Source organism: Pseudorca crassidens, chromosome 2 (assembly GCF_039906515.1).
Source record: "Pseudorca crassidens isolate mPseCra1 chromosome 2, mPseCra1.hap1, whole genome shotgun sequence".
In the NCBI taxonomy this organism is placed as follows: domain Eukaryota; kingdom Metazoa; phylum Chordata; class Mammalia; order Artiodactyla; family Delphinidae; genus Pseudorca; species Pseudorca crassidens.
This window is the reverse complement of record NC_090297.1, coordinates 156268550-156285021: the sequence shown is the minus strand read 5'-3', so window position 1 is coordinate 156285021 and position 16472 is coordinate 156268550. Positions and strand designations below refer to the sequence as shown.

Below are 16472 nucleotides of genomic sequence, written 5' to 3'. Positions count from 1 at the left end.
TTACTGAAAACACACATTCTACTTTCCTACAGTATACTGGAATGTTTCCTTATTATTCCTATTCACTTTAATTACATGTTTAAATGAGAATCCTCAACTCTTAAAAACCTTAATTTCTAGTGAAAACTAAGAGGTAAGCAATTATGAACTGTATTTTATGTTAGCATTCTGTAGATTGGTAAACATAATACCAGTGATAATTTCTTAAAAAACATTTGTTTTCTTATAGAGAACATCTCAGGGTGGCACCAAACATATTTATGTATAGTCCTAAATACCTTTAGTTTCTCTGTTTAGTAATTGATGTCTCAGTATCTTATGTTACTGAGAATCAGCTAGCTGGGAATCACCTAGCTATTTAATAAACTTCCATCACTTAAATTAAGCAACACTAGAACTTTGTTACCAAATATCTGGAGAGATCACTTTAAGTAGACATTTCTAAAATATTATTATTTTTAAAGTTAACCAAAAAGCTTTTTATCTCAGTTAAATTTACTACAAAGTTTTATCATATCAAGTTATTTTTCTTGTAATAGATATAATAAGGTCTTATATGACTTCTATTAAACCTAGGCACAATAAAATATTATACTTAATGTTGATGACTCTAAAGACATGTCTATTAGATCAACAGATTTTAACTTTAATACCAGGTATCAACCTAATATTGAATATTTCCCAGTTCACATGAACCTGAAAGTCATTTTAGCCAGTTTCTTTCCTATTTAATTTGTATGTGCTTAGTTTAAAATTGAGCTCTTTATAAATTCAATTCTGAAAATACCTTCCAGAGGTAGAGCTATCTCATATGTATAATGTGTACACAGATATATAAACAGGCAAAGCTAGAGATCTCATGGCTTCACTAAAAAATAAATAAATAAAAAACCAGTTATGAATCAGGTATTACAATATAAACTTACTAGTTTACAAAGAACAGTTGGAAGACATTAAAGTTGTTTGCTCAGATGACTAAGGCTTTACTATTTGTAAAGTTTGGTTTGAATTTTAAAACTGTCACTTTGTCATTTTTTTCCTCTTGGTGTCAGGTTCTGCCTGATTGAGCTAATTAGGCTCAGTCTCAGCTCCTTGTGACTTGAATTTACATTCTGGTTTGTAAAGATTTGCAAGAGAAAGACAGTTGCTTTTAATTCCCCAAAGAACAGGTCTGTCACCTAATGGATACTAAAAGATTGACTTGCCCAGCTATATTTTATATCAGTGAGAAGATTTCTAACTAAACTGAAATTTATGAGCTCTATGTTCTAGAACATTAGAGTTTAGTTTATCATACATTCAAAAGCTTGTATAAGGCATTCAGCAAAGACCTTCTTTCTGAGTTTACAAGTTAAACCCAGAGCAAAATCACTATTTTTATTTTTATTAGCTCTTGAATGTTAGTTTCCAGGTTTTACTTTTTGTATGGCTCAGGTACCCCTATCGGTTTCCTTTAATATGTTCAATTAAAATTTCCTGAGGGGCAGATCTATATGCCTTGTCTTATAATACTGATAGGGACAGAGTAAAGGGACAAACTAGATGATTAAATAGTTAATCCCACTAGGGGATTGTAAGTAAAGAAAAAATATGGGGGACCCCTGTAAGTTGATGATCACTCAAGAAAGTAGGTTTGCTTAACCACAAAACCAATCAGGCTTGCTTAGCAACAAAACCATGCAGCAGAAGCATGAGACATACCCCAAAACAATAAAACAATTGTGGCATGAGACCCACATCTTGCCCAGCAAGCTCAGTAAGTTATAATCCTTGGGACATGTTCTCTACACACATGAAAAACAATAATTTATGGAAAGGTGACATTTCAAAGTGAAAGACCCTCATTGTACTGAGACATGGAATAATTTTTCCATAGTGCCATGACAGTCCCAGCTTGACCATATAGGGACAAGAAAACTCCCCTGCCCAACCTGGAGGAGGAGCTGATGATGGAAGCTTGATGTCTACTCAAGAATGAGGAATAAGTTGGTCTTTTCCCCCTCGCCATTTTTCCTTTGATTATAAAACTGTAGCCCACTATGTTCTCGGGGCAGCACCCTCTCACCCACCCACTTGTAAGCCTCACAAGCTTCCTAAGCTAATAAATCACTTCTTATCTATCACTTTGCCTCTCACTGAATTCTTTCTGCACCGAGTCATAAAGACCTGGAGCTCTTCAGAGCCCCCGAAACACAACCTAGTGATTCAATACCACACAGAGGAAGAATTCCCCAGTGAAACATGCCTATCCTGCAATATAATTAAATAAAGAGACATAACCATCTTACATAAAGCCCATTTAAATATATCAATTTTATACACTTTCATCTCAATTCTGTCACTTTTTATACCTTTAGTTTTCATTAGGATCCAATCAACAAACTTTGATCTTACGGGAGGTGTTCTAGAAGTTTTTCTTTCTTTTTATTCCCTGCCCATTTAATCTATTTTTATATAAAAGGCTCTGGGATCCCCAGAGAGGGTTGAGCCAAGGAACTCAGGTGCTTTGGCCCAACTGTTGCCCCAAATACTTGCTGGTCAGATATCTCAGTGTAAATTTTTTTCAGCTCTTAATATATGTATATTTTAAACTGGGATAAGTAGACTTGTTGGCTTTTAATGTTGAGGACCTGTAGGGAGTCCTTTTTGGCCCATTTAACCTTAGGTAATCACATAAATATTCATTTTATTTATCCCATTTTAAATAACTATCTAAAGATTTCTTTATTCATTTGAGATGTCTTTTTAAAAATTTCTACCTTGCTGGAAAAAGTATCTAGACTTTCTTACATGTTCTTTTCCTGTTAACATTAATTTATTCCAATGTTTTTATTAACATCTGTAAGAGCTATTGAGGGGAAGCAAAGACCACAAATAAAGCTTCCCAAATCTGTTTTTCTTTGTTTGATTCAAGCTAAGGAAGTTCTGAGGTTAACCATTAGATATATTTCTTTTTTCCACCTTTAATTTGATTTTTGTTTTTATAGGTACCAATAAAACAGCTGTTTATAATGAGAGCACTCTAGAAAATCCACCAATTTAGAAGTTTCTTCAATTTAAAGGATCCGTCATTTGGCCATTAATGAAATATTTTAATAGTGATTCAAACCAATAAGATGCAAGAGGCTTCCCTATAAGAGAGTGGAGAAAGATGTCACCTAAGTAAGATCCAGAAAGTTTACTCTCAAAAATAGTATGGCAGAGGTCAGGTTTTCACACACACACACACACACACACACACAGAATGCTCTAGGAAGATCAGCTAGAACATTTACATCTCCAAGATACAGAAAGAGAAATGCAAGTTCCCTCTAGAAGGCCTTTGTTTAAAGTCAGAACTTTGAAAAGATACTTTTGTCAAGCCAGCTTTTTAAACTTAACTTCATATGCCATAAAAGAGCCCCCTTATTTTTAGAGTAAGATTTCCTTTAATTCCCAATTAAGTAAGTACTTGTAAGTTTTGTACATACATAAACCTGGCTGGGGGTATTAGTTGGAGGCTGGCAATCTGTCGTCCTTTTTCTTTTGTTCTGAAAGCTTTATTTCCCATTCTGAGGTGAATTTGTTGAAATAAAAATTGCTAGTGATGATCATGTGCAATGTGATGATTGTGATGATCATGTGGTGGGCCAATTGCTGCTTGAGATCTTAACTCCTATAGGCTTTTGCCCCAGAGTTGTTTCAGCCCCCTCTTACATTTCTCAGGTTCTCCCGGTGGCATATAAGATCACCATGGGTGCTCAGATCACGGGATGGCCAGTTCTTATTCACATCCCAGGTTGAGCAGGTTGTTAATTAAATTAGTGGGTTTCCCTATAGGACAGCTGCATGGTCTTGCCTCCACCATTCCTGCAAGTTTCTCATTCACCTGAGAAAGCTGTTGCCGGCCAGGAGGAGACAGTCTGTTCTTCAGAGTTCAGAAGCTCTTATAAGATTTATGTTTTATTTCAACAAACTCTATTAAGGTAGCCAATTCAAGGAAAAATGACAGGTCAGTCTTCCCCCTAATTACTCAGTCCAGTCCAACCTTACTCGGTGTTTAACTGAGCAACGTCTTTCCAGTCTTTAAACTGAGGATAAACCACTCAGTGTCTAAACTGAGCAAAAATCTTCCCAGTGCCTTTTACACTGAGGGTAACCCAGGTACCTCTTCTTGAAACTGAGCTTCAAGGGTAACCTACTCCTCCAGAGAGGAGTTTAACACCACCGAATAAAACTTAGGATCATCAACCAATAACGGGAGAGCCTAGAACCAGGAGAGGCTCATTCGAATTCATCTGGACTCCCCGAGGATGCGAATAGGCATGAGGTCTCTGCTGGTACCAAGGCTCCAGATCCTCGTACAGTTCAGGTGAAGGAAAGAAATCAGCTCTGGGTTCCTTATCCATAGTCACCATAAATGTCGACTAAAAGAAATAGACACAATCTAAAAGTTGAGAGTTGTGTTTTATTTGGTGGACATACTGAGGACTTCAAGCCTGGGAGGCAGCATCTCAAGTAATCCTGAAAAATCTGCTCCTGATTACTGTACAATTTGAAAGTGCTATATCAGCGATATAGGCAAGACTTGGGAACATCTAAATAAGATTAGAGGTCTATTCTTATCATTGTCAATTGCTCTCTCTTTCCTGAAACTTCTTACTCTCTTGACATGCTCGGCCCTGGACTTTCTTGGTTTTGCTTGTGTCTATATAATCCTTCATTTTCTGTTTCTAACTCAGTACCTTCTTACTCTACCAACATCTTAAATATTTATATCCTTAGGGTTTACCTCCAGCCCATTTTCTTTTTCTTTTTTTTTCTAACTCTCTCTGGGCAATCTCATCCTCTTATGTTTTATTTATTTTTTTAATTAATTTATTTATTTTGTTGCGATACGTGGGCCTCTCACTGTTGCGGCCTCTCCCGTTGCGGAGCACAGGCTCCGGATGCAGCAGGCTCAGCAGCCATGGCTCACGGGCCCAGCCGCTCCGCGGCATGTGGAATCTTCCCGGACCGGGGCACGAACCCGCGTCCCCTGCATCGGCAGGCGGACTCTCAACCACTGCGCCACCAGGGAAGCCCTCCTCTTATGTTTTAATAATCATCCTCTTACGTTAATGACCTAATAATCTAGTCCAGTCCTCTCCCACAAGCTTCAGGCTTATATATCTAATTACTTAGAAATTTTACAAGTATCTCAAAGTTAATATGTCTAACTTATCACTTTCTTTAAGCATTTTCCTTCATTCTATTCTATATCTTATTGGGTAGCACCACTTCCTAATTCATCATGCAAGTTAGAAATCTTGGAGCTGTATTGATTCCTTTTTTTCTCTCAGGACCTTCTCCTGACTGCATGGTATCCATCACTAACTAATCAATTGCAAGTTCTGCTACTTTTATCACCTAAATATTTTTGGAAACCTCTCCTTCTACCATCCCCACTATCATGGTCTTATATCTTTTAACTAAAATGGTACCTTATTACCTGAATCTTCTGCTTTTAGTCTTGTCCATTTGAATCTGCCATTAAAGCAGCATCAAATCTGCTACCACAACACAAATCTGATCATGACTTTTCTCATTTAAAGCCTTTCAATTGTTTTCCATTTCTTATAGGGTATTCAATCTCCTTAATAACACTGAGAATGATCCAGGCTCTACCTCTCTGTCTGTCTCCATCTTCTACCACTTATTTAAGGCACACTGAAATACTTGTAGCTATCCCTAGAAAACCATGCAATTTCTTACCTCTGTGATTTTTTAAATTTATATTTTTATTGAAGTATAGTTGAATTACAATGTTCTGTTAATTACTGCTGTACAGCAAAGGGACTGTACACTTTAGGGTCTTTGCTGCTTACTGATTTTCTTTCTGGAAGATCTGTCCATTGAAGTCAGCATTAAAGTCAACTACTATTATTGTATTCCTGCCAATTTCTCCCTTTATCTCTGTTAGTATTTGTTTTATGTATTTAGGTGCTCCTATACTGGGTGCATATATATTGAGTGTGATATCCTCTTCTTGCATTGATCTTTCTTTGTCTTTCTTTAGGGCTTTTTTAAAAAAATGAAGTATAGTTGATTTACAATGTTGTATTAGTTTCTGGTGTACAGCAAAGTGATATATATATATATATATATATATATATTCTTTTTCATATTCTTTTCCATTCTTTTTCATATTCTTTTCCATTATGGTTTATCACAGGATATTGAGTATAGTTCCCTGTGCTATACAGTAGGACCTTGTTTTTTATACATTCTATATATAATATAGAATGCATCTGCTAATCCCAAACTCCCACCCAACCCTCTCCCACTCCCCTTTCCCTTGGCAACCACCAGTCTAGTTTCTATGCCCCTGATTATGTTTCTGTTTCATACGAAGTTTCATTTGTGTCATTATAGATTCCACACATAAGTGATGTCATATGGTATTTGTCTTTTTCTGACTTACTTCACTTAGTATGATAATCTCTAGTTGCATCTATGTTGCTGCAAAAGGCATTACTTCATTCTTTTTAATGGCTGAGTAATATTCCATTGTATATATGTACCACATCTTCTTTATCCATTCATCTGTCAATGGACATTTAGGTTGTTTCCATGTCTTGGCTCTTGTAAACAGTGCTGCAATGAACATTGGAGTGCATGTATCTTTTTGAATTATAGTTTTGTCTGGATATATGCCCAAGACTGGGTTTGCTGGATCATATGGTAATTCTATTCTCAGTTTTCTGAGGAAACTCCATACTGTTTTCCACAGTGGCTGTACCAACTTACATTCCCACCAACATTGTAGGAGGGTTCCCTTTTCTCCACACCCTCTCCAGCATTTGTTTTTTGTAGATTTTTTAATGATGGCCATTCTGACTGGCATGAGGTGGTACCTCATTGTAGTTTTGATTTGCATTTCTCTAATAATTAGCAATGTTGAGCATCTTTTCATGTGCCTATTGGCCATTTGTATGTCTTCTTTGGAGAAATGTCTATTAAAGTCTTCTACCCATTTTTTGATTTCTTTTTTTATATTGACCTGTATGAGCTGTTTGTATATTTTGGGAATTAAGCCCTTGTCAGTTTCATCATTTTCAGATACTTTCTCCTATTCTGTAGGTTGTCTTTTCATTTTGTTTGTGGTTTCCTTTGCTGTGCAAAAGCTTGTAAGTTTGATTAGGTCCCATTAGTTTACTTTCATTTTTTTTTCTGTTGCCTTGGGAGACTGACCTAAGAAAACATTGTTATGATTTATGTCAGAAAATGTTTTTCTTATGTTCTCTTCTAGGAGCTTTATGGTGTCATGTCTTATATGTTTAAGTCTTTAAGCCATTTTGAGTTTATTTTTGTGTATGGTGAGAGCGTGTGTTCTAAGTTCATTGATTTACATGTGGCTGTCCAACTTTCCCAACACCACTTGCTGAAGAGACTATCTTTATCCATTGTATGTTCTTGCCTTCTTTGTTGAAGATTAATTGACCGTAGGTGAGTGGGTTTATTTCTGGGCTCTCTATTCTGTTCCACTGATCCATATGTCTGTTTTTCTGCCAATAGCACTTTGTTTTGATTACTGTAACATTGTAGTATTGTCTGAAGTCTTGGATGGTTATGCCTCCTGCTTTATTCTTTTTCTTCAGGATTGCTTTGGCTATTCTGGGTCTTTTATGGTATGATATGAATTTTAGGATTATTTGTTCTAGTTCTGTGAAACATGTCGTGGGTAATTTGATAGGGATAACATTAAATCTATAAATTGCTTTGGGTAGTATGACCATTTTAACAATATTAATTCTTCCAATCCAAGAACATGGAATATCTTTCCATTTCTCTGAATCCTCTTTTATTTCCTTTATTAATGTTTTATAGTACTCAGCGTATAAATCTTACACCTACTTAGTGAGGTTTATTCCTAAGTATTTTATTTTTTGTGTTGTGATTTTAAAAGACATTGTTTTTTTAACATTCCCTTTTTAATATTTCATTGTTGGTGTAAAGAAATGCAACTGATTTCTGTATGTTAATCTTGTATCCTTATCATCTACATATAATGACAATTGTAACTTTTTCCTTCCAGTTTGGACACATTTTTTTTTCTTGTATGATTGCTGTGGCTAGGACTTCCAATACTATACTGAAGAGCAGTGGTGAGAGTGGGCATCCTTGTCTTGTTCCAGATTTTAGTGGGAAGGCTTTCAACTTTTCACCGCTGAGTATTATATTGGCTGTGGGTTTGTCATAAATAGCTTTCACTATTTTGAGATATGTTCCCTCTATACCCACTTTGGTAAGAGTTTTAATCATGAATAGATGTTGAATTTTGTCAAAGGCTTTTTCTGCATCTATTGAGATGATCATGTGGTTTTTGTGTTTTATTTTGTTGATGTAGTGTATTACATTGATTGAATTGTGTATGTTGAACCATCCTTGTGAACTTGGGATGAATTCCACTTGGTTGTGGTGTATGATCTTTTTTATGTGTTGTTGGATTCAGTTTGCTAATATTTTGTTGAGAATATTTGCATTTATATTCATCAAAGATATTAGCCTGTAATTTTCCTTTTTGGTGGTGTCTTTGTCTGATTTTGGTATCAGGGTGATGGTGGCTTCATAGAATGTCCTTGGGAGTGTTCCCTCCTCTTCAATTTTTTTGGAAGAATTTGAGAAGGATTGGTATAAGTTCTCCTTTGTATGTTTGGTAGAATTCACCTGTGAAGTCATCTGGTCCTGGACTTTTGTTTGTAGTGAATTTTAAAATTACAGATTCTATTTCAGTTGCAGGGATCAGTCTGTTCAAATTATCTATTTATTCTTTTTTAAAATTTTTATTTATTTTTTGGCTACATTGGGTCTTTTTTGCTGCATGTGGGCTTTCTCTAGTTGTGGTGAGTGAGGGCTACTCTTCATTGTGGTGCATGGGTTTCTCATTGTGGTGGCTTCTCTTGTTGTGGAGCATGGACTCTAGGCATGTGGGCTTCAGTAGTTGTGGCACATGGGCCCTAGAGCACATGGGTTTCAGTAGTTGCAGTGCATGGTCTCAGTAGTTGTGGTACACAGGCTTAGTTGCTCCATGGCATGTGGGATCTTCCTGGACCAGGGATCAAACCGACGTCCCCTGCATTGGCAGGTGGATTCTTAACAACTGAGCCACCAGGGAAGTCCCTATCTATTTATTCTTGATTCAGTTTTGGTGGACTGTATGCTTTTAGAAGCTTATCCATTTCTTCTAGGTTGTTGAATTTGTTGACATACAATTATTTGTAGTATTCCCTTATGGTTTTTTATATTTATTTTGTATATCTGTGTTCTCTCTCTTTTTTTCTTGGTGAGTCTGGCCAGAGGTTTGTCAATCTTGTTTATCCTTTCAAAGAACCAGTTCTTGGTTCTATAGACTTTTTCTGGTTTTTTTAAGTCTCTATTTTATTTATTTCCTTTCTGATCTTTATTATTTCTTTCCTTTTGCTGACTTTAGGTTTTATTTGTTCTTCTTTATCTAATTCTTTTAAATGGTATGTTAGGTGGTTTTAGATTTTTCTTGTTTTTTTGAGGAAGGCCTGAATTACTCTGAACTTCCCTCTTATAACTCTTTTTGCTGCATCCCATAGATTTGTATGGTTGAGATTTCATTGTTATTTGTCTCAACATATTTTTTAATTTCCTCTTTGATTTCATCATTGACCCATTGGTTTTTTAATAGCATTTTGTTTAGCTTCCATGTAATTGCTTTTTTCTCATTTCTTTTTCTGTTGTTAATTTCTAGTTTCATGCTGTTGTGGTCAGAGAAGATGTTTAAGATAACTTCTATACTCTTAAATTTGTTGAGGCTTGCTTTGTGCCCTAGTATGTGGTCAGTCCTAGAGAATGTTCCATGTGCACTTGAAAAGAATGTGTATTCTGTGAAAAATATGGAACACTTTATGAATTTGCATGTCATCCTTCTGCAGGGGCCATTCTAGTCTTCTCTGTATCAGTCCAATTTTAGTATATGTGCTGTCAAGCAAGCACTGTGACATTTTTTCCATGTTACTCCTCCCCTTGGGATTCACTTTGTCTTCTCACCTCCCCTTAGAAACTCCCTTTCTGGGCCAAGCTAACTCTTGATTGTTCTTAAAGAACTAATTCAGCAACTGTCTTCATCAGGAACCTCCTCTTCTTTCACCCCTGCACCCTGGCTCAACCCTCCAAGTTCTCTGGTACAATCCTATAATGCAGTAGTGCAGGTACCATACCTCATTAAACTTTGCATTCCGAATGCTAAGAATAGTGCTCGACACATAGTAGGTGTTCAATAAAAAGTGCTATTGATATATACAGTGACATAGACAAATCTAAAAAACATATTAAATAAACTTTAAATATATACTGTATGATTTCACTTACATGACATTCTAGAACAAGGAAAAACAAATCTATGGTGAAAAATATTAGAACAGTAGTTGTCTTTCAGTGAGGGGCAAGTATTGATGGGCAGGGGCATCAAAGTGTTTTTTTTTTTATCTTGATAAGGGTTTGGATGTGTATATTCTTATTCAAATTCATTGAATAGCATACTTAAATTCTGTGCATTTATTATTTGTAAATTTCACTAAAAACACAACACCATAAACAAAGAGTGAACTCTAGTTAAAGATATATATACTGAAGTGTTTAGGGGTGATATGTACTGATATCTTCATCTTACTTTGAAATACATTTTTAAAATAAGGTGGATTGAAGGGTGAATTGAGGATGGATACATGAATACATCTGCAATGAGGCAAATATTGCAAAATGTTAAGAGTAAATTTTAAGTGGAGGGTAACACTGTCAACTGTTCTATATTTTTGAAATTTTTCATAATAAAATGTTGAGAAAGAAAAACTTATGAACCATGCTCTCTTCAGAAGAGAAGTTTTGTATATAATTGCAGAGGCTTTTTAGATCCCTGGAAGTCCACCTATGAACAGATTATCCAAGGATCCCAGGTTAAGGGCTCTGGTTCTGTGACTCTGAGGATCTATTGTTAAAAACTTGTCAGGGAACACTTCTTTTTATCTGTGTGGAATATAAGATTGGTTCCTTTCAGTCTACTTACAATTTTGAAATTCAGAGAATATCCTGTAAAAAAAATAGTCTGATGATACATTTTCCTTATTTAGATTTTTAAAACAACAATTAGAGCAGCAAGAAAAAAGTTAACCAAGTGATGTCACCAGAGCAAGAAAAGAAGCTTAAAAAAAACCTGTAAAAACAAAAAGCTGAAATTTTATTAACTGACATTGGAAAATCTAGTTAAGATTACATAATGTAAAAATGTTGAAATAATAATTAGCCAGAAAAAGTGAACAATTTTGTGACCTCTTGATATGACCCCAAACTTACCCTTTTTATTAAAATCTTGGAGAAGTTAAAACACCTAGCTATTTTTAGATAAATGAGAACATGAAATACTATTGGATTCCCTGAGTGGAGCCTGAAGAATATTTGTGATTATACCCAAGAGTAGTTTCTGATAAACTGTTGAACCTCATCTACACCCAGCTGCTCAGAAGTTAGAATTGCCATGGTAAAAATGACCATACACAAAATGAAAACATAAATAAGAAACTGGGAAATAATATTTGGAACTTCTATCACAAAGGACTAATATTCCTAATGCATATTCCTAATTATTTATACACGTGTGTATGTATTTTTATATTCCTAATATATAAAGAGCTTTTTAAAACATTAGAAAAGAGTAATCTAGATAGAAAAATAGACAAAGAATAGACAAGTGAGGCATATACATAAAAATATGCTCCACTTATTCATTACAATAGAAAAAACATACCAACTTACAATTTCCACCTATGATATTTGAACAAATCTAAAAGTTTGACACGGTACACTCTTGGTGAAGCTGTGGGGAAGTAAGAACTCTCATACGTTGTTAGTGGGAATATAAAATTGTGTAACTGATGTAGGGGAGAATTTGGCATTTACTTTGTGATGCAGCAATATCTCTTCTAGGAATCTATTTTAAAGATTAGATTCAAAAATTTGAAATGACATATGCATAAGGCTATTTGTTACAGCATTATTTATAATTGCAAAAAAATTGGAAACTACCCAAATGTTAACTCATAGGGGACTAGTTGAACAAACTATGGTACATCCAACTAACTGAAATAACATAGAGTTTTCAAAAAGAAAGATGAAATATCTGTACAACTATGTTCATACCTGCAGTAGCCAAAATGTGGAAGCAACCTAAATGTCCACCAATGGGTGAATTGTTAAATAATATGTGGTATATACATACAATGGAATATTATTTAGGCTTAAAAAGGGAGAACATTCTGACATATGCTCCAACATAAATGAACCTTGAAGACATTATACTAAGTGAAACAAACCAGTCACAAAAGCACAAATATGGTATAATTCCACTTACATGTGGTACCTAGGGTAGTCAGAGTCATAGAGACAGAATGTAGAATGGTGGGTTTCAGGGGCTGGAGGAGGGGGGAATGGGGAGTTACTGTTTAATGGGTATAGAGTTTTGGTTTTGCAAGATGAAAAGGGTTCTCTGGGTGATGAGGGTTGCACACAGTATGAATGTACTTAATACCACTGAACTCTATAACTAAAAATGGTTAATATGGTAAATTTTATGTTTTGTGTATTTTACCTTAAAATACACATCTTTTAAAAAGATGAACATTTCTATGTACTGTTTATAATGATCTCCAGAATATATTATTAAATAAAGTAAGCAAGGAATATAAGAATATGTACAGTATCTTAAAACTTGCTTGAGAAGGAGTGAGGGGATACACATAAGGATAAGTATTAGATTATATTTTTAAAAAACAACATTGGAAGCATAAATCAAAAATTTAAAAACAAAAGATTAACTATAGATTAGGAAAAGAATAGAAGGGACAGGAATGGAAGTTAGAATAAATCTTGTTTTGAAGATGTGATTTAAAATCTATTCAAATGTTTTACATAATAATTAGACAAAATTAAATTTTTAAAAAACAATACATTAAAAATGCAATAAACTTTGTTGTGTATAGAGTTGGTGGCACAAGAAATTATTTCAAATAATTTTAAAACATAGTAATTTGATTGCATATTCCAAGAGATATGTACTCTAAGGACAGAAACTACAAAGAAGATAAGATAATTGTTTCAGCTATCATATTTCTAGTTATTTTATATTTTTCCAAAACTATAATCTAACATACTATAATATAATGTACTATAATACAATATAATATGACATAAAACCCTATATATTATATAAGATACATTAAATAAATAATAGGATAAAGCAAGTAAGTAATTATGTTAATGTCATTAGAAACAGAGATTTTCTGTGAGAGAAAAAGATAACAAAAATAGAATCAGTAATGCCATATTATTTTAAATCTGAATGGGAATATCAGTACAAGCTAAAGATGTATTTTCTCTTAAATTTTTTTCCTAGCTCTGTCCATTGAAAAGTTCTAAAAACAAGGATCAATCTAGTGACAATAAGCATCTCTAAAACTCAGTTTGTAGTTTCTTAATACTATTTTAATGATTAATCTCACTAAAAGAATTAGGATTTCTTGGTAAAATGGTGGATTGTAGATCTGGAACAAGAAATTAACAAAATACGCCTGGAAACTTGTCACACTTGGAAGCTATCCAGAACTACTAGAGTCATGTTAAAAGAACTCAAAAGCCTGAAAAGTGTCCAACTAGCTTGAGATGGGATGATTTGAGAATTAATTAATAATGCAATAGACTGAAACAAATCAAGAATATTTAAATTTATGATTTGATAATGATACTAAACAAATAAAATCCATTGACCACTGTTTTGGAGGATGCTAAGGAACCCAATTTCTTATTTTGAAAACTGATAAATGTAAGGAAAGAATCAATCAGTTACTTTGATTTCCTATCTGAACTATACCTCAGTGTAACCAAATAGTTGATAATAGTTTTTCTTTTTTGAATTTTATTTATTTTTTTATACAGCAGGTTCTTATTAATTATCCATTTTACACATATTGGTGTATATATTTCAATCCCAATCTACCAATTCATCCCACCACCACCATCCCCCCACACTTTTCTCCTTTGGTGTCCATACGTTTGTTCTCTACATCTGTGTCTCTATTTCTGCCCTGCAAACCAGTGATAACAGTTTTTCTTTAAAGACACATTCCAGCTAATAAATGAATCAGAATGTTAAGATGGCAACTCTGAATGAAATAATAAACCTAGGTAGTGGTCATCAATGGCTGATCCAAAAAAAGAGAATTAGTATTATGTGAATTTTGATGGAAGTACATGACATCATGTACTGTAGTGACCTCCATGTACTATAGAGTCTTATTTTTTTTTTAATCAAATCTACATGCACCAGATATAACTACCAGGTTAAAGGAAGTAAAGAACTTTTTAAATTCACCACAAGGGTGCAATCAGCAAAATCTGGAAAATGAGAAACCAGGTACCAATTGTCCAGTATCTTCAAGAAATAATTTGCAAGGGGAAAAAAAGAGATATGGAAAGATAATTATATATTAAAAAAGACTGAAGAGACATCAACCAAATGCAACAAATGGGCCTTGATTAGATTCTGGCTGAAACAAACTGTAAGATAAACAAACTGTATGATAAAATCTGGGGAAACTGAAAAATGTGATGTGATTATATTAAAGATCTCTTGTAAATTATTTTAGAAAATAATGGTACCATTGTTTTGTTTTGTTTTTGAGTCATTACCATTCAGAGATACATACTGAAATATTTAGGGATGAAATTACACAACGTCTGGGATTTGCTTCAGAATAATCCATCCATTGACAGTGGTCATGGGAGAGTGGTAGGAATAACGAGAAATAAGTTTGGCCATGCATAGATAATTTTTGAAGCTGGGTGATAATACATAAAAGTTCATTGTATTATTTTCTCTACTTTTATATATGTTTGTAAATTTTCATAATAAAAAGGAAAACAAATCAAGAAAAAACTTACATCAACATATTGAGAAAAGTTTTTCTCCACTATCAACTCCACATCTGGGAAAGGAATAGCCATACTCCTATCTTTAGCAGACATCCTTAGATGCACAATGCGATTCCCATTTTGTAGGACAGGCACAACATCAGGCAGCTCCCATATCACCGCAAGGTAAATATCATCTTCCTTACCCTTTAAGAGAAATCCAGTGAGTACATGAAAAATTCAATTAACTGTTTTATTTTGAGCTGTTTTAAAGATATAGAGAAAAATAGAGCAAACAGTGATATACCCACCACTCAGCTTTATCATATCTTAAGCACCATCTATCCCTCCCTAATATAATTCCTCTTTCTTCTTTACTCTCCAGAGGTAACAAGTACCTGAATATGGTTTTAGTCATGAAAGTTTATATACACACACTCACACACACACACACCCCATATTCAGGTTTTAGTCATATATATTGGGTAGGCCAAAAAGTTCGTTTGGGATTTTCCGTAGCATCTTAACATCTTTCTGGCCAACACAATATATATTACATGATATTGCTTCCAGGCTTCTAACTTTTTATAAATGTTATCAAACTGTATGGATTCTGCTTCAACTTGCTTGTTTCACTTAATATTATATTTTTGAGATTTATACAAGTTATTACATGGAGCTCTAGTTCATTTATTTTTAACTGCTTTATAGTATTGTATGAATACACTATAATTTACTTATCCATTCTCCTACTGATGAGTGTTCCGGTTGTTGCCAATTTTTCACTGCGTTTTTTTATGGACAGGTGCCATATTTTCTTGAGCATGTGCCTGGTGTAGAATTACCGAGTTGTAAGATATGCACACCATCAACTTCACTAGGTATTGCCAAGTGGCTCTTCAAGGTAGCATCCATTTCCACTTTCACCAGGGGTAAATAAAAGCTCTCCTTTCTTCACATTCTTGCCAAAACCTCGTTTTACTTGATTTTTAAATAATTATTTTTGACTGTCTGATGGGTTTAAAATAAGACATTTAAAAATTAATTTTAAAATTTGTTAATTACATTAATCACATTTTTCTAATTTAGTAAGTTGAACTTTTTTTTTTTTCATGTATTTGTGAGGCATCCAGCTTTCTTATCTGTCCTTTGTCCATTTTTCTGTTGGGCTGTTTCTTTTTCTTTTGGATTTGTGGAGCTTCTTTCGGTATTCTGGTTCCCAATCTTTTCTCAGTTACCTGGGGTGCAGTGGTCTTTTCTCAGTCTGTGACTTGTCCTTCTGCTTTGTTTTTTAAGGTAAATGTTTGTTTTTAATTTTACTGTAGTAAAGATATCTTTGTGATATCCCATCCATGAATATGGTATATCTCCATTTATTCAGGGTGTTTCTATGTCCTTTAAGATTTCCCACACCCCCACACAAAAGTCTTGTATGTTATTGTTAGATTTATTTTAGGTACCTTAGATTTTTGTTTGCTGTTGTATTTATTTATTCTGTTTTCTAATTGGTTATTATTCATGAG

The 16472-nt window shown here is 34.2% G+C and overlaps 1 protein-coding gene and 1 non-coding gene across 2 annotated transcripts in view; both read right to left on the bottom strand.

The window, feature by feature from the left end:
- The window catches only part of WDR64 (WD repeat domain 64), a 147868-nt gene that overhangs the window by 50816 nt on the left and 80580 nt on the right, over positions 1-16472 (bottom strand). The window contains exon 15 of the mRNA XM_067715031.1: positions 14980-15156. Coding sequence (XP_067571132.1) covers positions 14980-15156 — 177 coding nt within the window. The remainder of the gene's footprint in view (positions 1-14979; positions 15157-16472) is intronic.
- Positions 9879-9984, bottom strand: LOC137220271 (U6 spliceosomal RNA). The gene has a single exon (XR_010941583.1). It is a non-coding gene; the product is annotated as a U6 spliceosomal RNA (small nuclear RNA).